The sequence below is a fragment of the Carassius carassius genome, chromosome 19 (assembly GCF_963082965.1).
Source record: "Carassius carassius chromosome 19, fCarCar2.1, whole genome shotgun sequence".
NCBI classification, from domain to species: Eukaryota; Metazoa; Chordata; class Actinopteri; order Cypriniformes; family Cyprinidae; genus Carassius; species Carassius carassius.
The window spans coordinates 25,647,154-25,669,843 of NC_081773.1; the positions used below are offsets into that span (position 1 = coordinate 25,647,154).

The 22,690-nt window shown below is 38.2% G+C and overlaps 2 protein-coding genes across 2 annotated transcripts in view; both read right to left on the reverse strand.

Annotated features, from left to right (window-relative positions):
- Positions 1-3,244: 3,244 nt before the first annotated feature.
- Positions 3,245-5,019, reverse strand: LOC132095470 (peptidyl-prolyl cis-trans isomerase FKBP7-like). Its single transcript, XM_059500511.1, has 4 exons — positions 4,752-5,019; positions 4,400-4,551; positions 3,698-3,825; positions 3,245-3,591 (listed from the first exon to the last, which is right to left on the reverse strand). The coding sequence occupies exons 1-4, from the start codon at positions 4,976-4,978 to the stop codon at positions 3,430-3,432; spliced, it is 669 nt and encodes a 222-aa protein (XP_059356494.1). The 5' UTR covers positions 4,979-5,019; the 3' UTR covers positions 3,245-3,429.
- A 2,438-nt stretch (positions 5,020-7,457) lies between these two features.
- Positions 7,458-22,690, reverse strand: part of ttn.1 (titin, tandem duplicate 1) — a 140,520-nt gene continuing 125,287 nt past the window's right edge. The window contains exons 188-206 of the mRNA XM_059500462.1: positions 22,354-22,656; positions 21,935-22,216; positions 21,224-21,817; positions 20,849-21,136; positions 20,467-20,766; positions 20,065-20,367; positions 19,652-19,954; positions 18,970-19,554; positions 18,574-18,876; positions 18,157-18,456; positions 17,413-17,982; positions 17,016-17,321; positions 16,329-16,922; positions 11,037-16,225; positions 10,788-10,944; positions 10,195-10,691; positions 9,934-10,087; positions 8,947-9,231; positions 7,458-8,832 (exon numbers count right to left, since the gene is read on the reverse strand). Of these exons, the coding sequence (XP_059356445.1) occupies positions 8,534-8,832; positions 8,947-9,231; positions 9,934-10,087; positions 10,195-10,691; positions 10,788-10,944; positions 11,037-16,225; positions 16,329-16,922; positions 17,016-17,321; positions 17,413-17,982; positions 18,157-18,456; positions 18,574-18,876; positions 18,970-19,554; positions 19,652-19,954; positions 20,065-20,367; positions 20,467-20,766; positions 20,849-21,136; positions 21,224-21,817; positions 21,935-22,216; positions 22,354-22,656 (11,612 nt within the window). The 3' untranslated portion in view covers positions 7,458-8,533. The remainder of the gene's footprint in view (positions 8,833-8,946; positions 9,232-9,933; positions 10,088-10,194; positions 10,692-10,787; positions 10,945-11,036; positions 16,226-16,328; positions 16,923-17,015; positions 17,322-17,412; positions 17,983-18,156; positions 18,457-18,573; positions 18,877-18,969; positions 19,555-19,651; positions 19,955-20,064; positions 20,368-20,466; positions 20,767-20,848; positions 21,137-21,223; positions 21,818-21,934; positions 22,217-22,353; positions 22,657-22,690) is intronic.

The following is a 22,690-nucleotide window of genomic DNA, read 5'->3' on the forward strand; positions in this document are numbered from 1 at the left end:
CCTGTGCTTGGCACAAGTTCATTTTCTTCACTAAAAATCTACTCAGAAACTCCCATCATCATGTCAAGTACTTGTTCAGTGTTCACAAAATATAATTGTTTTACATCCTTTTCTTTTTGAAGAATCTTGAAGCTTTTTATATATATATCAAACAGGTGCAAAACAACTATGTTCAGATATATATATATATATCTGAACATAGTTGTTTTGCACCTATATGATGAGGATATATTTAGTTTTAAGCTTTTTAGAAATGTTATAAGAAAAAAAAGTAATAGTGTTATTCTGTGATAGAATGTTCCAAACATCATTTGACTTACATTCTTCAGTGCAGATTTCACAGAATGTAATTTAAATGCTGTTTTGCATGCAAACTTGCATCAAAATCCATAGAGGATTTCTTTACAGGAAAAAAAAAAATTTCCTACATTTCTAATGACAAGCATTTTCAAATTATTTATATCTTCACCCTCCAATTATATTTATCCATAACAAACAAGGATAATGAAAGAGGAGACACATTTGTATCACTGCAGAACAAAATGTTATATTTATTCAGATCCTCTTACATCTCTCTAGGCCGTCCTCCCATGTAAACACGTCTGGTTAGGTGTTTATTCAGGGGTTCTTTCTGTTGTCGTCCTCATAAAGTGCAGACCTGTCAAGTAAGACTTGGCTTATATGTGTAAAAATAAAACACGTTTAAACTATCAAACACCTACATGCTGCTTTTGTTTATGGAAACAACAGGATGCAGACAAATCTTGAGGCCATGCTATAACATTGTTGTAGAACAACTTTGGTGATCCAAATTAAACGTGCCAAAAAAGGACATAAATGCTTTAAGACAAGAATAAACACAGCAAACACAGAGGACAGATGGAAATTGTAAAACCAGTTAGAAAATGTTGGAAATGGATTTATGGTGTATTCTAAGAGACTGAATGGATTAAACATGTTCTCTTCAGTGTTGTGGTATTGCCATCTGCTGTTCAAGAGTGCTGCAGTATGTGAGCTCTTGGGATTGGACTTGGCTTGACTTTATGCAGATGTTGTTTTTGCTGTTGTGTTGCTGTTTCTCTGGCTATTCTGTATGCTTTTTCTTATTCCTAATTCAACTCTGTGTTCTCTTCGAGCTGTTTCAGCATTTATTTGTCTATACTTCTATATAAAAACGTTATATGTCTCTGTCAATTGCTTTTTTGGATTTTTGGAACATTCTGTTTACCCCCGAGTCCGACCAATCTTTATTTATTTATTTATTTATTCTTTAGACTAACAATTTAAAAAAAAATAATTAAATACATATAGAATGGGGGATGATTTCAGCAGTCTCTAAAGAAACGTCTAAAGAAAGCTCGTCTTCTGTTTCTCTTTTTCCTATAAAGGGGAGCAGAACAGCCTTTACAACAGATTTTGTTCATTTGTGTTTTAGTAACCTTTTTAATTGCTATACCATGATGTTCTATAATTTTGTGTAATTTATGCAGACTTTTAATATTATAAATGACTGGGGACTGGGAATGTAAGGGAGGTAGTTTTGAGCGCAGTCTTTTTGTCTATCATTGAGGTCATCATTGGAAAATGCTCTCATTTTTTTATAAATAGGGCAGGGACAAACATCAGATTTCATAAAGAGCCTAATTTTTTCTTAACGCTGAGACTGCTTTATCAAGCCCATAATGCAGAGCACAATAAATGCACTTTACTTTCAGATAAAGGAGCTTTGTTAAAATTCATGCAACTATAACAGTCATTTAATTGGCATTTCGTAGGATAAATTATAAGCCAGAAGTCAGGCACTGCATTCTACACATATAGGCTACACAGAATTTAATGTATAGCGATAATATAAACTCTTGCACCAATCAAACATCAGCTAACTAAGTGATGGGAACTTGACACTGGTGAAGTAAAGTGTAACACAAATGATTGTTTTGGTGAGAACTGTACCAAGTGGTGTGTAAACAGCACTCTTTCTGATAGACCTGTAATCATCAAGCCCTAAAGGCCAAACCACTGGACATCCATCCCATCCTAAGCCAAGCTAGTACTTACGTCATAAGACCCAACTTTAACAGTCGAAGGCATAAAGAATACTAGAATGGCATATACTGTTTCAGGAATGGACAAGTTGTTCTTTTTTTTCCTCCTTCAGATTTGAGCTAAAATTCAGTGCATAATCCAGCAGTGATTTGTTTGAACGCTTCGGCAAAACCGATATGACTTGTCTGAAATTGTACAATTTACATTGAAAGTAAAACAGTCATTTCAACCTCTTCTTCTAGCCCCTCTCCCTCCACTGTCTGGATCTGTTCTGAATATTGGCACGGACATGGTTTACGCCACTTTTGGCATGCGAGGGAGTTGAGGGAGTCAGAGTTTTACATGAAAACCAAGTTTTGAGTCTGTGCTCAAAAATGTCAGCTCTCTGCATGATAGAGTCTCATTTAATATTTTTTTAACCTCTGTTTTTTTGGGGGGGAATGCATGCTGTTCTTAGAATATATTGTTTGTCTATAAATCATAAAACACTATAATTCTCCCCACCCAATAGATTCTTTATTATTTTTATAACAAATTCACCAATAAAAAAAATCAGCCCACTTGTTTTTATTTTTTATCTGTAATAAAGTAAATTGCATATAATGTTTAAGGTAGGTTCTAGAAAATTGCATTCAACCACTTCAAACGGTTGTATTAGAGAGCCACCTAGTGTTCTTAAGGGGTATAGCAAGATTTGAATGGCTTTGGATCAAACTAATTTCCAATTTTAAGGTTGGTCAGTGAAATGTACATCCTTTATCCCCCTTATGAAAGGAATCAAGTGAACCATGTGTCATGAAAACTTCTTTATTATTTCACAGGGTGACTATAATTTTACTTAGGAAAACACATGCCAAATACATTGTTTAGAAAATGCTGTTAAAGTAATTTTTTCAACATTATACAATGTAAAGATGGCATTTAATATGATAATGATTTAAACAGAGTTGTAAATGCAATCCTTGTGTTCAAATGCCTTAATTGTTTGGCTGTAAATAGTGGTTGACCAATATGGGTTATTTTTGTCTATAAATGATTGCAAATGTGTGCAAAGTTTACCATTGTTTTCTGTGTTCAAAAAACGAGGTGGTTTACACTCTTCAAAATAAGTGGACTTTTGCAGCAATGCCATGTATTTTTCTTAGCGTGAAAAACATTAAAATAATGATACATTTAAGAAAGATGCCAGGTCTGAACGGTTTTGAAAAAGCATCTTTTTATGCCCTATTAGGTTTTTGCATTAGTACAGTTATTATTTGAGTCAACCTTATTCAAAATGTAGTGGTACTCATCAAGGCAAAATTCTTTATCAGTTCTTCAATTTGAAGTCTTGTAGACAATATCCAGTGCAACAGCTGCATACAAATTTCTTTCTAGTAGTGTTTATAGTTCATCATGGCCATAAACATCATACTCCTTTAGTGATAAGGTCCCATCAGCATTGTGATCATTCTTATGGAACACATCTGCCACAACATCATCAAAATAGGATTCATCTTTCTGTGTATTTAACTTCTTTGCTTCCATTTTCAAGTATTCCTTAATCTGTAAATCCAAAATGACAATATATAAATTAAAAAAGCAATAATAATGAATAAATTCAAAATTAGTTATGCAAATGAAAATTCCTGATACAACGGATGTCTATTACCTCTTCTTTTGTCAGGGCCTTGTCGTTGTCAGCGTCAATTTCTTTGAAGGCTTCTATGCTGCGTGGTCCTCTAGTTATGTACAACAGCTCCACCTCAAAGATTACTGTTGAATTTGGTGGAACAGGACCTATTCCATCACAGAAAGCTGATTGTTAATGGTTTAAATCTGAAACCTTGCTTATTTATTTTCCTAATGAACTGAGATCTAAATTTGGGATCTGTGGAAGAGAACACTTTTTTTTTTTTGTATGTTATTGTTGTGTAGTGGTATTTTCGTTAAGCTGCAATGGAATTACTGTGAAACGCTCTAAACAAGTAAATGTGAACTCAATGTTTTTGTAACATCCTATACTATTGGGTAGAAAAATATTTTACTGCTACGCATAATGCACTGTGATGTTAATTATTTAGGACATAATTTATCAGTACGAAGAGAAATCATTTCATTCAAAATGATTATTTCTTTAAGTTAGACTTTTATTAAATGATCTCAAAAATAATTCAATTTATAGGGGTAAAAAAACCAAGAAGGTTAATTTAATTCATTAAGTTAATAAATTATTGTCAAAATCAATGGAATTAAAAATAACACCACCAACAAAAAACATTTAAAAAAAAAAAAAAAAAAAAAAAAAGCAAACCAGCGCCACCTTAAGGGGACTGTATTAGTTTCTCTACGAATTTGAAGTGAAAAAACCTACCTTTTCCTTTCTCGCCGTATGCCAGGGATGGAGGAACTGTAACTTTTCTCTTCTCCCCGGGACACATGCCATCCAGCCCTAAATCGAGGCCCTTAATAACCTCTCCAACGCCTAACACAAACCAGTGCGGGTGACCCGTGTTTGTAGAACGACTAGAAAATGAAAACGACAAGCTTTATTTGGCATTTTCTGGAAATAAAAGTACTTTTGTGTTTATCTACAACACGAATAAATATCTAAATACACTGTTTACAATCTCTCTCTCTCTTTCAAAGAAGATATAACTATAACTTGCATTGAATAGCCTATTTGTTGTTGAATATAACAACTTCCTTGGTAAAAATGCGCTTACCTGCAATAGAACTGAGACCCATCTTTAGTTAGATATCCATCATAATGAGCATTCAGCATGTCTCCTCTCTTGGCTTTCTGTCTGCAGTTTTCTGGCAGAAACGTCACCTCAATTTTAACATCTTGATTTGATTCATTTGCCCGAATCACTACTATGAAGAGATTGAGGGTTTGCAGAGACACAATCAAACAAATGTAAAATGTAAGTCGCTGGGCCATCTTGCACATCTGTCTGCGTGGCAACGGGGGCCGGACAGCTGACGGGGCAGCGCCGCCCAGTACTCACATTTCTCTCTTCACTTTAGGGGTGGGGTGTATGGAGGAATATTCAGGGCTGTTCTCAAAGAGATTTCGCCTCCCATTAAAACAGAAGGCAGTACAATTCGACTACGAAAAATGCTAACGTCCATGGTCTACACCTACTGTACTACAGCCCTAAACCTACCCTTACAGTAATGCAAATGCCTTTGTCGAAATGGCTGTTTCAGGAATGGACGAGTTGATCTTTTTTTCCTCCTTCAGATTTGAGCTAAAATTCAGTGCATGATCCAGCAGTGATTTGTTTGAACGCTTCGGCAAAACCGCTATGACTGGTCTGAAATTGTACAATCTACATTGAAAGTAAAACAGTCATTTCAACCTCTTCTTCTAACCCCTCTCCCTCCACTGTCTGGATATGTTCTGAATATTGGCACGGACATGGTTTACGCCACTTTTGACATGCGAGGGAGTTGAGGGAGTCTTACATGAAAACCAAGTTTTGAGTCTGTGCTCAAAAAAGTCAGCTCTCTCATTTAATAATTTTTTTAATTTTATTTTTAATTTAATTTTATTTTTTTGTGGGGAAATGCATGCCTAATGGTTCAAATGCATGCTTACTGTAGAATATATTGTTTGTCTATAAATTAAAAAACACTGTAATTCTCCCCATCCAATAGATTCTTTATTATTTCTATCACAAATTCACCAATAAAAAATCAGGCCACTTGTTTTTATTTTTTTATCTGTATTAAAGTAAAATGCGTATATTTTTTTTAAGGTAGGTTCAAAAAAAGTAAATTTCAACCAATGTAGTCTTCAGACTGTTGTATTAGAGTATGGAGGATTTATTGGGTCGAATTATAAACTAAAAGTCTAAAACTAAAAGCCTTAAACCAAATCTAAAAATGTAAATTTGAAACTTAAAGTCCAAGTCGAAAATTATTTTGGTATTTAGGACTGGGCATTTGGTATTTAGGATAGGGCATTTTGTATTTAGGATTGGGCATTTTCTATTTAGGGTTGGGCATTTGGTCATTTAGCCATTTAGGATTTAGGATTGGGCATTTGGGGATTTAGGATTGGGAATTTGGGTATTTAGGATTGGGCATTTAATCATTTAGCCATTTAGGATTGAGGATTGGGGATTTGGGGATTTAGGATTGGGCATTTGAGGATTGAGGAGTGTATGCAAATTAGGAGGCGTGGCCCAAATACTGGAGGCTGGGTTTGAAATGGCTGGTGCGCAGAGGCACCTTATGGACAGCAGAGGGAGCACACTGTAATGAAAGTAATGTAATTGTAATGTAATTCTGTTTCTGTAATGAAACAGAGCGAGTGAGCGGCTTGAGCGAGGACTGTGTGATAACTTCAACTTAATGACAGCTTTGTAACATTTGTGGCCTCAAACACAAAGTCACCAGTGATAGGAGGGCTATCGGTCTGACGACGAGAAAGCAGCAGACAGTGCAGCAGGTAAGATGCTAACATTAGCTACTAGTTGTATAAACTGATATTGCTAACATGCTTTAGTATCCTCAATCCTCAAATGCCCAATCCCAAATCCCCAAATCCCCAAATCCCCAATCCTCAATGGCTAAATGATTAAATGCCCAATCCTAAATACCCAAATTCCCAATCCTAAATCCCCAAATGCCCAATCCTAAATCCTAAATGGCTAAATGACCAAATGCCTAACCCTAAATAGAAAATGCCCAATCCTAAATACAAAATGCCCTATTCTAAATACCAAATGCCCAATCCTAAATACAAGATGCCCAATCCTAAATACAAAATGCCCTATCCTAAATACCAAATGCCCAATCCTAAATACCAAATTAATTTTCGACTTGGACTTTAAGTTTCAAATTTAGATTTTTAGATTTGGTTTAAGGCTTTTAGTTTTAGACTTTTAGTTTATAATTCGACCCAATAAATCCTCCATATTAGAGAGCCACCTAGTGTTCTTAATGGTTATAGCAAGATTTGAATGGCTATTGTCAATTTGTAAGATATTTGCAGTAAAATATCCAAAAAAAAAAAAAAACACTAGGCTAGTGTTATATATTTTGTCCAGCTGATTACTAACAATATCTCTAATGTTTTCAACTACTTTTAAATCATGAGAAAATTCCCATTCTAAACAGTGACAAGGGGCAGTGCAGTCGCCTGTCAATGACGTTAGTTCTTCTTCTTCTTAGTTTTATGGCAGATTGCAACCAATGGCTTATCAGGTGCATACCGCCATCTACTGTATCGGATGTAGAAACAAATTTTTCAAATTGCTTTTCAAATAAAACTGAAACTGCTTTCAATGAAAACAAAACTTGAATAAATCAACTGTGAAGACATGAAGATAATATTCAAAGACTGAGTAACCAAAATGCATAGGCCTACATCAAATATGAAATGAAGTAGCATTAATTTATGGAAAACACACAGACAAAGATTTTATGGTGCTGAAAACATGCTTTATTAAATCAGTACTTAATAAGACTCAAGGAGGCTGAATATATGGGTACAACTACATAAATTAGCTCTAATAAATCAAAGTGCAGGGTATTACATCCATGTATTATTTTCTTTTCTTTGCACAGCACATGAAGTCTCTGTGGTACATTACTTGATGGATACCCTGGTTGCTGACAAAGTGAGATTCTAATGCTAACACACACACACACACACAAAATATAACCTAGCCTAGAAATCCTCCAAGAGTTGGCACAGCTTCTGCAAAGAAGCACTTGATTTGATTTTACAATGAATGGCCAGGTGATGTTACTTTCATAAAATCAAAATTCAAACAGTCCGTTGCCAGAAACTGTGCACAAACATTATCATTAACTCATTGTGCAGGCCGCTCGCACATTGAGCTTGTCATTAAAATGGTGGTATGACTTAATCAGTCTGAAGACAAGGCCTAGTCGCCCTGCTTACATGAGGGTAATGCAAACAGCACTCAAGGTCTTATGTTCAAGTCATTAATTCTTGTGTACTGCATTACTGCACGCACAAATGTACAGTGCATAACTTTGTCTCTCTGATTTTAGTTAACGTCAACAGGGAGCCTCTCTACCTGTTGAGGCAATCTTAAGACTTCAACTTATTGTTGAGGCACAGAGTTTTGTTTCGTTTCAGGTTCAACAGGGTATTCGTTCCATATGAAACTTTCTCCTGTTAAACATTTAGTTCCATTTGTTTCATTTGTTAATATTGTCATAAATAACAATTCATACATTTTCCATAACCGGTAAATTCGGCTATATACATTATGTACATGTCACAAAATGGTGCTGAACTTCTGATCATAACTATCCAATATGGCACATTTTATAACAACTTTAGACTTTAGTCTATTTTGGCATAAATTAATGTCAAGTTTGGTTTAAAAAAAAAAAAAGTTCATATTTACAAGAACAGAAATCCAGGTCTTTATCAAGAACAGGGTATTTTTTTTTCTCATTCTACAAATAAAAATGAGGGAAATGGGGTGAGGATTGTATTGCTATTATCTAAAAAATTTTTTTACATCGATCGAATCCTGACATTGACAGTAGTAGTATCAAATCCAAACTCGTTAAAAAGTTTTAAGGTGTATGCACCAGCATCAGTCTCTTTCACTCCACTTATAAAAAGAGTGGTGACATCTTGAGAAGTCTCAATCTGCAATCGTCCACTCTCCTCCTTGCTGGACAGTGTCTTCCCTGAATGTGACCATTCTACACAAGGGGTTGGGTCTCCAGTGAAAGCACAGGCTACAGCCAGGACCTTCCCTGACTCAATACTGATATCTTGAGGAGCAGCCTCAATCTTTGGTGGTATACCTGGGGAGGGGACAACAAATTAATCTGTTATTATGCTGATAATAGCTCTGCCAATATTGGGTTTGTTGAACTGTAAATGTTTTTTGGCGAAGATGCACAGACTTTCTATCTCACCTCTACGGCCATGAGAAATGGCTTTGATGGATGACCCCTCAACATGCGAGTGACTGGACATTGCCATCATACTGCTGGAGCTCATAGCTTTCATTCTTTCAGAAGTCATGGAGGTCATGCTAGACGCTGACATGCTCTCAAATTTAACCTCAGCCATGCTGGAACTGCTGAAGGATGTCTCTTGCATTTTTGAAAGCACATGCTTGGCAGAATAACTGCCCTGCATGCTCGTAGCATCAGAGGCTTTCTCCACAATTATCATTTTGGCAGGTTCCTCAACCAGAGCTATGAGAGTACAGCAAATACCATGTCATTGATGCGGTTTATTTCATAACAGGGTACAACAGGCAATTCAAATGGTGCAACTGGTCTCTTTTTCCAGTTTGAAACATTTGGGCATATTAAATGTATAGTATGCTGGAACAATTCTGACAGCATTGGTATTACTAAAATGAATAATGCTCCAGTTGCACCACTTTCAGATTGTACCTTTAAGGAAATTCATTTGGTAATGCAAACAAAAAAATACAGTCTTTTGATTATTTTGACTTCATTCTCAAACATTTTTGTTGTGGTGTATGTGATGCATGGCTAATGGGTGGAAAATGATTTGGATATGTTTGTCCTTGAAAATTCATGTTATCACTATGCCAACTACAAATGCATTTATATTATTTGGTGCCTTTTTATTTTGTACTGTGGTAGTTAAATTCAGTAGGTCAAAGTACAGTCCATCAAAGTCAAAAAAAATCAAAAGAACATAAGAACAAAAGTCCCATTTGTAGAAGGAATTGTTAGATTTTGTTAGCTTGAGTGGTGAGCACATATCTAATTATAACTAATTACAGTATGTCTGTTCTTCATGGATATACTTGTTTATTTTGATCATGCATTTTAAGTAATGGACAGCATTTTAAGTAATGGACAGGATGCTCATACTAGGTTACTACAGAGTGTTAATTTTTTTCTTAGAAAGAGATCACTTACTGAGGACATTCAGTGATGCTGTTGCAGAGCACTGTCCAAATTTGTTTGTTGCTTTTACTGTGTATTTTCCGCTGTCTTCAATGGTAGCGTTGTGAATCTCAAGAATGTACACATTCTTAGACCGGCTCAATTTCATGTTTGATGTAATAGTTATCTGCAAAGATGAATGGAAATTTAAATAAAGTTGAGAGATCGCTATGAGGGAAAACATATAAACTGTTTTTTTTTTCTTTCCCAGAAATATAATAACAAGCTACTCACTACTGAATTATCCTTCAGCCACTCAATTTCAGGAGAAGGTTCACCAGTGATTTCGCATGTAAATGTGACATTTTGTCCCTCGTTTACATTCTTTGAGTGTGGTTGCACTAGGAAACTTGGGGCATTTGAGCGCACTGCACTGACGGTCATGTCAAACTGGCACTTGACTACTCCATGTTCAGTTTTGGCCTCACACGTCAGAATTCCCTGGTCATGATGACTGATGCTTTTAATTGTCAGGGTGTGATCATTTCCTGACACACCATATCTGTAGTTCTCTGAATTTGATAGCTGGGCTCCATTCAGGATCCATTTCACATCAGAGGCTTCAGGGATATTTGCTCGTAGCGTAAGAGTCTGACCTTGACTCACTGTCATTTGGGTTTTTGATGCTTTATTTTCTGTAAAGGACTGCACTTCCTCATAGGCAATCTCCTTTTTCACTATTTGCTCTGTCAACTCTGCTTTCTGTTCCATGCCAACTGTCGTTGTCAGTGCTGTAGCAGAAAGAGTATTTCATTTTAATTAAAATGCAAAATTTTTCTTACTAAAATCATAATGTATTTTGAGTGCCAAATTGAGCACTACAATACCTTGAACGGTAACAGTGCAGTTTGTAGTAACAGATCCAGCACTGTTTTTGGCTGTACATGTGTATACTCCACTATCAGAGACATCAGCTTCATAGATTTCAAGATGTGCTGAACCATGTTCTTCAAAGATTTCAATTTTTCCACCTTGAGATAGGTTCTGTGAGAAAAAAAAGTCAAAATTGATGTTAGTAAATCTATTCATTATAATATATAATTTTTTCCCCATAAATTTTTTACAAAATCTCATACTTTTCCATCCTTCATCCAAGAGATTGATGGCTTAGGCTCGCCAGACACTTTCACTGTAAGCTTAATAATAGTATCTGCAGAGGCTGAGATGTCTTTTAGTTCTGCTGAGAAGGTTGGCTTGGATATTTTTTCTTTTGGAGTAGGTGATTTTACCATGGGTGGGGACTTAACTCTTTGTGGAGATTTAATTGGTTCAGGTGATTTAATTCTCTGTGGAGACCTAATTCCAAATGGCGACTTTATACGGGGAGACTCTGGAGATTTCACTCTTGGAGGAGAAGCAACAACCTTCTGTATAGGTGTTGGTTTACGAACAGTTAGACTGAACTGTGCCTCCTGTTTGCCTTCAGAGTTCTCAACCACTACAGTGTAATTACCTCCATCTGAAGTTTCTACTTGGGTAATCTCAAAGGTCGATTTATGTTCAGTTGAGGTAATACGGTGACGATGAGATGACACAATTACTTGCGTCTCTCGCATCCATGTTACAGTGGGTGCAGGATCACCATCGACATCACTTGTGAATTTAACAGATTCTCCCTCAGATACTGTGAGTGACTGTGGTTTAGTCAGAATTGTAGCAGGGAGAGTTGGCTTCTTTTCCTCAACAGCTTCTTCCACTACTGTCATCACATCTGTAGCTTCAAGTTTAGTCTCAGAAATTTTCTCAACCACAACTTCCTTAACTGCAGTCACTTCCATAGTTTCACGTTTGATTTCAGAAGTTACCTTCTCCTGAACAACAGTCTCAATTGTCTCTTCTATCTTGTCTGTTTTGATTTCAGATACTTCCATGTGTGTTTCTGATACAGATGCTGCTTTTGTAGATGAAACATGATAAACATCTGTTTTTGTCATCTCAGGGACAAAGGGAGTTGGTGGCTCCTCATCCTTACGTTGTGAGGCATATGCAGTAAATCCTCCACCAGCAACATCAAGAGTGGCATAGTCAGAGGCCTCTCCCTTTACATTTGTGCAGACAACACGGTAGGTACCACTGTCCTCTTCCTGACAATCAATGATTTGAAGAGACAAAACGCCACTCATGTTAAACATACGGTATTTTCTGCTCTCTTCAATCTGCAGTCCATTGTGGTACCATTTAATCTGTGCTTCTGGCTTAGATTGGACATTTAGTGTAAACTTAGTGTTTTGACCAATTGGCACACGGTGAGAGCGCATTCTTACAGTTACTCTGGGTGCATGGTCGAGGGTAAAAGGCTGCTGGGTCACAATTTCAAACTTCCTCTCAGTTTTCAAGGCTTTCTTTCTTGACTCATACCTTGACATATAATCAATTTTTGTTGATAAATCTGGTGTAGTGTCTGCTTTCTCAGTAGAAACAAGGCTGTGGGAACGTGGCTGTGTCTTTTCAGGTGAAGTTGTTCTAACCACTTCTTTTTCTGCCAGAGCTGCAGAAGTTTTCTTAGGACGTGTTACTGTAGCATAGCCAGGAGAGAATGATGTTGTAGGTATGTCAGTTATGACTGCTCCCTCAGTTACTGCTGACACAGAAACTCTTGTTTTCTCCTTTCTTTTGACCTTTGTTTTCTCCTCAAACTCAATGTGCTGCAGTTTGCTCTTGTAGGAAGTTAATTTTGTGGTTGTTGTTACTGACCTAAGCAGTTCCTGATCCTCTTTTTCCTCATGTAACCTTTGTTTTTGCCTTGGAGGTCTGTATGTTGCCCTATCATGACGTTGACGTAAGTCAATATAGCTTGGACCAGCCTCATATTTCGATGGAATACGGTAAGAGTCATATGTTGGGATGTCCTCCCCTTCTTCCTCATCATATGCAGCTCTCTTAGGTGATGGGTGACGCAGTGCAGAGAGTTCAAAACGTACAGGGCTAAGACTTGGCGGAGAAGCAGAATAGCCTAACTGAAGTTCATCCTCAAGTTTAAGTCTTTCTTCTTCTGTTCTCTTCATTGACAAGTATTCTCTAACAGGCAGAAGCAGTTCTTCATCAGAAAGATCACCAAGAGAGCGTCTCCTGATTCTGTAGTAAGCCTCCATCTCTGGAGAAGGTGTGCGGTGTCTTGCTGGCCTTACAGTCTCAAGGTCATCCTGTGAAACAGGAATATGCCATTTTGGCTTGTATTGGTCTTTAATTCTTGGCAGGGGTACTTCATAGAACTGATCCCATCTTGACAGTCGGATGCGCTTAAGTCTTTTCTGGGGGAACTTTTCCATTGGCTCCGGGAACTCATATTGATCACGGAGTTTCTTGTACCACTTCATATCAGAGAAAGGCACAAAGTGTTTGATTTCCATATCCTCCTCATGAGCACTAGGAGCAACAACACGAGGTGGAGGAATAACATATGGCATTCTCAGCCTCTTTTCTTCTGCTCTCTTCTTTTTTTCCTCCTTTTCTTTGGCTTCCTCAGCTTCAGTCTTGACTTTCTTGGTAGTGATTGCTGGCTTGAACATAGTTGCAGCTTCTCTTAGTGCTTGCTGTGCGACTGGAGTAAGTGGGGTAACATCTGTACCTGCTAGTATCTGTGTTAGTCTTACTTTCTTGTCCATCTCTTGCTGTTCAAGATCATGTTTCTGCTTCTTTTCTTCCTTACTCTCCTCCTTCTTGATGTGTGTCACACGTTCAACCTTGAGTGTGGCTTGGCAACTTGCAGACCCAGCTGAGTTAGTTGCAATGACTCGGTATGTGCCCGAATCCTCTGGAAGAGTATCTCTTACATGTAAGACATAGTAATCTAAGCCTTCATGCACAACTTCAATTTGTGGACCAAATGCCAAAGACATGCCATCTTTCTCCCATTTCAATGAAGGATGCCCTGACACTCTCATTTCAAAACGTACACTCTGGCCTTCTCTGCATTCCAAGTTAGCAAGAACACGTTTGAACATAGGTCTCAAAGTGGTATCAGCAGGAGCAGGACGAGGGACCACTGTGAGACGAGCCTTGCAACTGTCATCACCAAATCTGTTCCGTGCCACAACAGTGTATTCTGCATCATCATCTGGGTCAAGATTGTGAATAACTAACTGATACAGGCCCTTATCACTAACAAAAGTGTATTTCTTGTCATCATCTCCCGGCATAATCTTTTGACCAGTTTTCAACCACATTACACGAGGTTCAGGATGCACTGTGATTGTGACACCAAAGCGCACGTCCTCTCCGATGTAAGCTGTGCGGTTACACAATGGCAAAGTAAATTCAGGAGGTCTTTGGAGTAGTCTTGCTGTGTCCACTCTACGTTTTACTTTCTTTACAACACGTGTCGTGTAGAACTCACGATAGGATCTTACCCCTTTGACAAAGAGCTCGGAATAGGCACTGTCCTCACCATACTCATTGACAACTTTACATCTGTATGTTCCATCATCAGTTCTTGTGATTCCCTTGATAGTTATGGTAGCAAGCCCATCTTCATAAGTAATTTCATATTTAGTTCCTTCTTCTAATTGTCTTACTCCACAGTACCATGTTACTTCAGTGGTGCTATCGTAGTTATCAATGTGGCAAATGAGCTTGATATCATCACCTTCATCAGCAACACTGTGTTTAATTTGTCCTGCCACTGGTCCATGTTCAAATGGTGCAATCTTCACTTTAGATACTGTTACCCGCTGACTTCTGATAGCACCACCACTGGCAACACGAGCAGATGAGACAACAGTGTTCCATTCTTTCTTAACCATGGCTTGGTAATATCTCTTATGGCGAGTGATCTTGATGGACCTAGTGCTTAGCTGCTCTGAGTTCATTGTCAGCCAAGGATGTTTCAAAGCCTCAGCAGCAGTCATACGATGTTTTCGCTCTTTGGTTAGTAGGCGGTCCACAAAGTCTAATGCCTCAACACTTACATGCTTGAAGGCTTCATCATCAAAACTGTACTCAGCATTGCAAATGCTCTCAATCATTTGCTGATTAGTTTCAGCGGCAAATGGATTAAATCCACTAAGAAGAACATACACAAGGACACCGACAGACCACATATCTGTCACAGAGCTAACCATCTCATTTTGATGAATTTCTGGTGCTGAAAACTCAGCTGTCGTGTACTGAATCTTAATTTGGTCCCCAGGTGTAAGGTGTCTAGACTGTCCGAGCTCAATGATCTTGACATTAGTTCCCTTTCTTGTGGTGTACACTATATTTTCAGGCCTGATATCAAAGTGGCCATAACTCTTGCTGTGAAGGAATTCAAGTGCTTCACATACTTGTCTGATATAGTTAACAATTTCACGCTCATTGAGCTCAAAATTGGCTGTACCAAGGCGCTCAAATATGTCCACACCAGAGATGAACTCATAAATCATGACTAGTTCTTCAGGGCAGTCAAATGACTCATGCAGTAACAGGAAGTTCTTGTGGCGTGCCACATTCAGTGTTGCAATTTCTTTCTTCACTAGTGCCTGATCTGCACCTCTAACTTTGACAAATTTAGCCATGTAAGTTTTCTCAGAGCTGGTTTCAATGCACCGGTGAACAATACCAAACTGTCCACGGCCAAGCTCTTCAGCAATCATGTACTTGTTGTGAACATTCTTAGCCTCTGAATGAGGAGCTTTGCTTTTGGAAACTGGCCTGGTGTCATCAACTTCTTCATCATAGTTAAGAACTCTTGATTTGTCTTCCTTCGTCACAACAGGTCCACTTGGCTCAGATGGTGCACTCTGACCAAATTTATTTTCAGCAATGACACGGAATTGGTAACTTGTCTTTCCAAACAGATTGACAACAGTATAGTGGCTGTCACGAGACTGGCCAACACGAATCCATCTTTCTGCTGTGGTGGCACACTTTTCTATGATATAGTTTGTGACCTTACTTCCTCCATCATTGGCAGGTGCTACCCAGTGAAGTGTTACAGAATCTCTAGAAACATCACTGGCTTTAATGCCACGTGGTGGATCAGGCACATCTGCAACATCAAGCTCAACTGTCTGCTGGTCAATTCCAAATCTGTTTTTGGCACACACAATATAGAAACCAGCATCATTCCTTTCTACTCCATTCTGGAATAGAAGAGATGTGAAGGATCGTGTGACAATGACTTGATAGTGTCCATCATTATCAAGAAGGTCTTGTCCCTTCTGCCAAGTGATGACTGGATCTGGTTTTCCACTGAATGGAATTTTGATGTTCACAACTTCACCACGAAGTGCAGGGATAGCCTCCTTTTCTTGCAGATTCTTAGGTAGATGAATCTTAGCAGGGACTGAAAAAAAGACAACATTTTAATGCATCACTTTGAAATTTGCTTACAGACAGAATTGCAGGTATAGCCAATTAAAGTATCTAAAAATATTAAAACAGCTTACTTTCTACATCTAGAGAAACAGTAGCAGAAATGGATCCACCCTGGTTTGTTGCTCTGATCTGATATACAGTTGAGTCTTCTGCATCACAATCAGCAATAACAAGCTGCTGGTAGCCTCCCTTGAATTCTTGGATCTTGATTTTGGTGCCATCAGCTTGAATTTCCTTACCACGTTTGAACCATTTTATTACAGGCTTGGGCTGTCCTGTTATCTTGCAGACAAATGTTGCATTGCTCTTGAATTTTACACTCATGTTTCTGAGATCTTCCTTGAAGGCAGGGGCACGTACTTCAACATCAGTCTTTGGAATAGCAGGGTCAGATACTTCACTGTACTCACTTTCACCACCAAGGTTTTCACATTTCACCCGGAATTCATACTCTACACCTTCTGTCAGGCCCTTGACAGAATAAACAGTCTGGTGGATTTCATCTGTTGTAACTGCAACCCATTCACCCTTCTTCTTATCTTGCTTTTCAAGACAATAGTTCTTTATTTTAGAGCCTCCATCACTGAGAGGTGGCTTCCAAGACACAACACAGGAGTTTTTGGTAAGTCCAGAAACAACTGGTTTTAATGGAGCTCCTGGCCTCTCTGTAAACATACATTTTAATATACAATTTAATTTAAATAACATAAAAAAAGATTATCAACAACATTCTTTAATCATGTTTCTTAATTACTTACCTAGCTGACTCTTGATGAGGATAGCAGAAGGAGTTTCCAGTGATTCACTATTGCCATAACGATTTTGTGCTGAAACACGGAAGAAGTATCCCTCATTTTCAACAAGGTTAGGAATTCTGCATGAAGTGCCTGTGATAGATGAAGATACAAGTTCCCACTCTGCTCCTTCCTTGTCTTCACGCTTTTCCACAATATAACTTGTGATCATAGATCCTCCATCATCTTTGGGTGCTTTCCAGCTAATTATCACAGAATTCTTTAACAGTGCATCAAGTACAAGAGGACCTTCTGGAATAGCAGGTTTATCTGAAAACACAAAGAATAAGTGAATTGGTCTTATTTCCACTAATATTTACCAGATTTTTTTTAACATGATTAAACTTTATTAAACATATACCTGAGATTTCAACGTGAGTTACAGTATCTGCAGCCCCAAAATGGTTGTTAATCCTGATTCTGTATTTTCCTCCATTTACTCTGCGCTGTACGTTTTTGAGAATCAAATGAGTGTAATGCTCTGTATTTTCAATTATCACATTCTCAGAGGGTTCCAAAGTTTTGGCTCCATAAAGCCACATTATCTTAGGCTGAGGTCGACCAATGTAAACAACATGTATGCGCACTGTGCTTCCACATGTTGCAAAGAATTTGTCTTTCAGTGGCACTGGGAACTGTGGTGCTGCTTCAAGGACCAGAGTTCCACTGGTCTCACACTCGCCGGCCTCATTCACAGCCTTGCATGTGTACAGACCCTCATCTTCCTGTTGATCGGCTGAAATCGTCAGTGTATGATTACGGCCATCTGAGGTTGCTGCATATTTGTGACCTTCTTTAATTTCCTTTCCACCCTTGTACCATTTAATTTCTGGAACAGGTCTTCCAATAATCTGACATTTGAGAGTTGCAGTTTGTCCTAGTTTGGCAGTGACCTCATCCATTTCTTTCCTGAGAGCTGGTTTATTTCCAACTAGGAAATATAAAAATAAATAAATCATTAAATAAAAAAGCATGGACAGCTATAGAGAGATTTATTTTAGTCAAATACATTTCTCCTCTAAAAATGTATTTGGATAAATAATTAATACTGACAAATCACAATACATAAAACAATACTTATAATGTTATTTCAAACCATACTTACCACCCAATTTAGTTTTGATGCCAGTTGCTGTTCTGCGTGGTCTGCTAATTCCGGTTTCATTTTCAGCAAATACTCTGAATTCATATTCTGTTGCCTCTTGAAGACCACCCTGAGTAAACTGTTTGTCCTTTGTGCGCTCCTTATTGCATTTCTTCCAAGCACTCTCTCCAGATTTTCGGTATTCAATCCAGTAGCCAAGGACTGGTTTTCCACCATCACATGCTGGAGCCTCCCATTTAATTGAAATGTAGTCTTTGGTAACTGTCATAGTGTCAATTTCTCCAGGCTGGCTTGGTTTATCTAAATAAATCAAGAATGCAATAAAAAAAAATTTTTTTATTTTTTTTTTTATTATTAAATAAAGACAATAATTTAAAATCAATTAATGAACAGAGAAAATTAAGAATCAGGACATACCAAATGGATCTTTGCATATTACTGAATCTGATGCAGGTCCTGGTTCACTCTCTCCAATATCATTCACAGCAGTAACACGGAACTGATACTCAGAATCAGTAGTGAGCTGACTAAGAGTATACATTGTTGAGGTAATCTTTGCCTCATGACGAATCCACTTCTCAGACGACACTTCTTTGTATTCAATGAAGTAACCAGTAATGCGAGATCCACCATCATCTTTGGGTTTAGTCCAACCCAAAGCAGCAGAATTCTTAGTTACATCCATAATTTCTGGTGGAGTGCCTGAAGCCTCAGGGACACCTAAATATTAATAACAAAAAATGAAAGAAAATGCTTTTATGTTTAATAACAAACATAAATTGCCTAGAAATTAGATAACTGACAAGCACTTACAAATGGGAGTCTTTGGTTCAACAGCTGTTTCTGATTTCAGTGAGCTGCTTATTCCAAACTGGTTCTCTGCTGTCACCTTGAAGTGGTATTCAACATTTTCTTGTAGTCCCTTAACCACAAGGGATGTGTCAACCACTCGCGAGTCAACAGTGTACCAAGCTGCTTTTGTTACTTCACGTCTCTCCACAATGTAGCCAACAATTTCAGAACCACCATCTTCTGTTGGTGGTTTCCAGCTAACTTTTACAGAATGTGCTTGTATATCATCAAATCTTAGAGGGCCTTCAGGTACAGATGGACGGTCAATAACCTTGACCTTTATAGGAAGCATTTTTTTGCCACACTTGTTTTCCAGATGGAGATTGTAAACTCCAGAATCAGACTTTTCAGCTTGTTTGATTACAAGCTCTGATACGTCTTCATTGGAGGCAATCATTGCACGGTTGGTCACCTCTGATCCATCCTTGGTCCATTTGCAGGTAGGATTAGGTTTGCCTTTGATGGGCACTGAAAGTTTGATTACTCCTCCGGATCTGACTACAAGGACATCTTTGTATTTTGCCTCAAGATCATAACTTGGAGGATCTGAAACCACACATTTCAAATAATGAAATCATTCCAGACATATAGCATTTCACACATATAACTACAGGAAGTAAATGACAGTGTCATAAGATCTTACCAAGCATTTCTGTTATAGTCACAGCTCCTGGTACTTCAGCTGGTTCACCTGGTCCACCAGCATTGCAAGCCATAACACGGAATTTGAATTCTTCTCCTTGTGGCATTTGTGTCAAGGTATATTCACAGATTAGTGAAGGTGTAGCGTTACACTTCATCCAGGTTACTGAACCAACCTTTTGCATTTCAATTAGATAGCCTGAAACCTTAGCACCACCCTCCTCATCTGGAGGACTCCAGGCCAAAGACACAGAAGACTTTGTGGTATCTGTGACCCTAGGGTTTTGAGGTGACCCAGGTGGATCTGTAGGGTTTATGTAATTGTTTAATAAGTGATAATAATTTAATTTACCACAATCAAAATTTTGTGTCAGTTAATACATACAAATGTATTAATAGTAAGATTCTGCTTACCAACAGGATCAGTTGCTACTGCCGGTTTAGAAAGAAGGCTAGGTTTGCCAACACCACGAGGATTGATGGCTGTCACTCTGTGTTCATATTCCAGGCCTTCAATTAATCCAGTGGATCTGTATCTTGTCATTGTCACCGGATTTTTATTAGCACGGATCCACCTATCTGATCTGACCTCCTTGCGTTCAATAATATAGCCAGACACCTCTAAGCCTCCATCCTCATCTGGTGGCTCCCATGCAACGGTCATGCCATCACGTGATGCATCAAATACAATGGGTCTTCCAGGCGGCCCAGGAATTGCTATAACAACAATTCAAAATTGTGATCAATTAGGTCTAGAATATATACATATATCCTAAATCGTAAATATAGTATATATATTTAAACATGCTTTCTTACATTTGGAGCTCTTGCACATTACGATTTCTGACTGTAAGTAATCCCCAGTGCCATAGCGATTGGTTGCTGCAACACGGAACACATATTCATCGCCCTCTGTCAATCTGACAAATTTGAATGTTGGTCTGGTAGCTGATTCTGACACAGGTAACCATCCTGGCCGATGAGCATCTCGTTGTTCAACCACATAGTTGCTAATCGGTGCACCACCATCTCTCGTAGGTGGATCCCAGCTTATTGTGACTGATGTTGCATCAATTTCATCAAATCGGATAGGCCCTTGAGGCTCATCAGGTTTGGCTACAGAGAGAGATGTTTATGATTAATATTAAAACTTAACCATTTTACAATATCTGTTTTCATGCAGGGGGTCTGTACTTACAAAGAATGATGACTTTGATGTTTTCAGTAGTTACTCCTGTTATGTTTTTCAACTCAAGTGTATATACTCCACTGTCATCAATGGTAGTGTCAAAAATGGTTAATTTAGAGAATTTTCCAGTTGACTTTATCTTCACACGCTCCACAATCTTTATCCTATTGTCATTGAAGAACCAAGAACAAACTGGTGGTGGGCGACCTATAATTGGTAAGTCAAGCTCAAGGGGTTTGCCTGCCAAAACACTTATCATCTTCTGTGGAATAGCTGATAGATCAACCTTTGGCAAGACTGAAAGAGGAAAAAAAGCCATTAACAGTGAAACATGAAAAACAAATGACAGCATCTTGTAATTTTTGTTATGATGAATATACATACCTCTTTGATCTTGAACTGTCACAGCTGTTACGATTTCTTTTGGCTCACCAGCTCCTTTGCTGTTGACAGCACGTACCCTGAAGAAGTACTGCTCGTTCTCATTAAGTGACATGATAGTGAACTCAAAGTCAGTAAGTTTTAAAGTTGCCACCTTCATCCACTTGTCAGTACCAGCTTTACAAGCCTCAACAATGTAGCCAGTAATTCTGCTGCCTCCATCATGTAAAGGTTTCTCCCAGGCAAGTGATACACTGGATTTGGTTACATCTACAACTTCAAGCTTGGCTGGTGGCAGTGGAACTTCACAGACCAACACGACATCACCTGTCTCACAAGGTTCACCAACACCATAGATATTTTCTGGTAAAACTCTGAAATAATACAGCATTCCTTCTGTCAGACTAGTTATTTTATATGATGTCTTGCTGCATTTGGATGTGACAGTTTTGTATGCTCTCATTGATGCCTCTCGTCTTTCAATTATGTAATTATTGACAGGTGCTCCACCATCGACCTCAGGAGCATCCCAAGTAATGTGAGCAGAATCTTTTGTAAGCTCTTTCAACTTAATTGGACCAGTTGGACCAGGTGTATCTGAAAAATAATTAATAAACATGCTGGTAAGACATAGTGACATGGTGCATTGTTATATACACTAATTCAATAATTTCAGTGATTTAATATGGGGAAAAAATATATAAAGAAATATACCATAGATTTTCACAAGAATGCTTGCATCCTTCTTCCCAGCTGAATTTGAAGCTTCAATTGTATATCTTCCAGCATCATAGCGGTGCACCTTGTCAATAATGAGAGTTGTAGCAGTATTTGTCAGTTCAATAAAGCCACGATTTTGGAGGTCCACACCAGGTTTGCTCCAGGTTATAGTTGGGATTGGTCTACCAGTAACAGTTACATGGAGCCGCAGAGAACTTCCTGCTCTCAGACAAATGGTCTTTGTCAGTTCATCAGGCAGCTCAAGGTCAGGAATTTCTAAAATAAAAAATAAACAAAACAATAGAGTTTAATAGAAAATATACTTACAAAGATATTGGACATTGCTTCTTTCTTGCATTTGTATATATGAAACTTTGACAGAATATAACAATTTGGAATTTGTGTGAACATACCAATTCTTTCCACAGGCTCAGTCTCTGCACAAGGTTCACTGAAGTCACCCATTCCATTTACATTGACAGCTGCAACTCTGAAACAGTATTTTTTGCCAGCAGGAAGACCTGTAACTGTGTGTTCGGTCACCCTAAGGTTCTTTTCATGCACTTTTGTCCATTCCTCTGCACCAGCTTCTTGCATCTCAAGAACGTAACCAATAACATCAGCACCTCCATCTTCAACTGGTCGTGTCCAGGCAAGGCTAATACTATCTTTGTGTGTGTCTGTAACCCGTGGGATTGAAGGTGGATCTGGAGTGCCTAAAATGGGGATTTAACATAATAAGGTAAACAG

Bases quoted from the DNA above. Each gene is read 5' to 3' on its own strand.
- LOC132095470 (XM_059500511.1), bottom strand. From the start codon at position 4,978: ATGTGCAAGATGGCCCAGCGACTTACATTTTACATTTGTTTGATTGTG. The intron at 4,552-4,751 runs GTAAGCGCATTT...TTCATTTTCTAG, and splicing joins GGGTCTCAGTTCTATTGCAG to TCGTTCTACAAACACGGGTC. The intron at 3,592-3,697 runs GTAATAGACATC...TTGGATTTACAG, and splicing joins AGGCCCTGACAAAAGAAGAG to ATTAAGGAATACTTGAAAAT.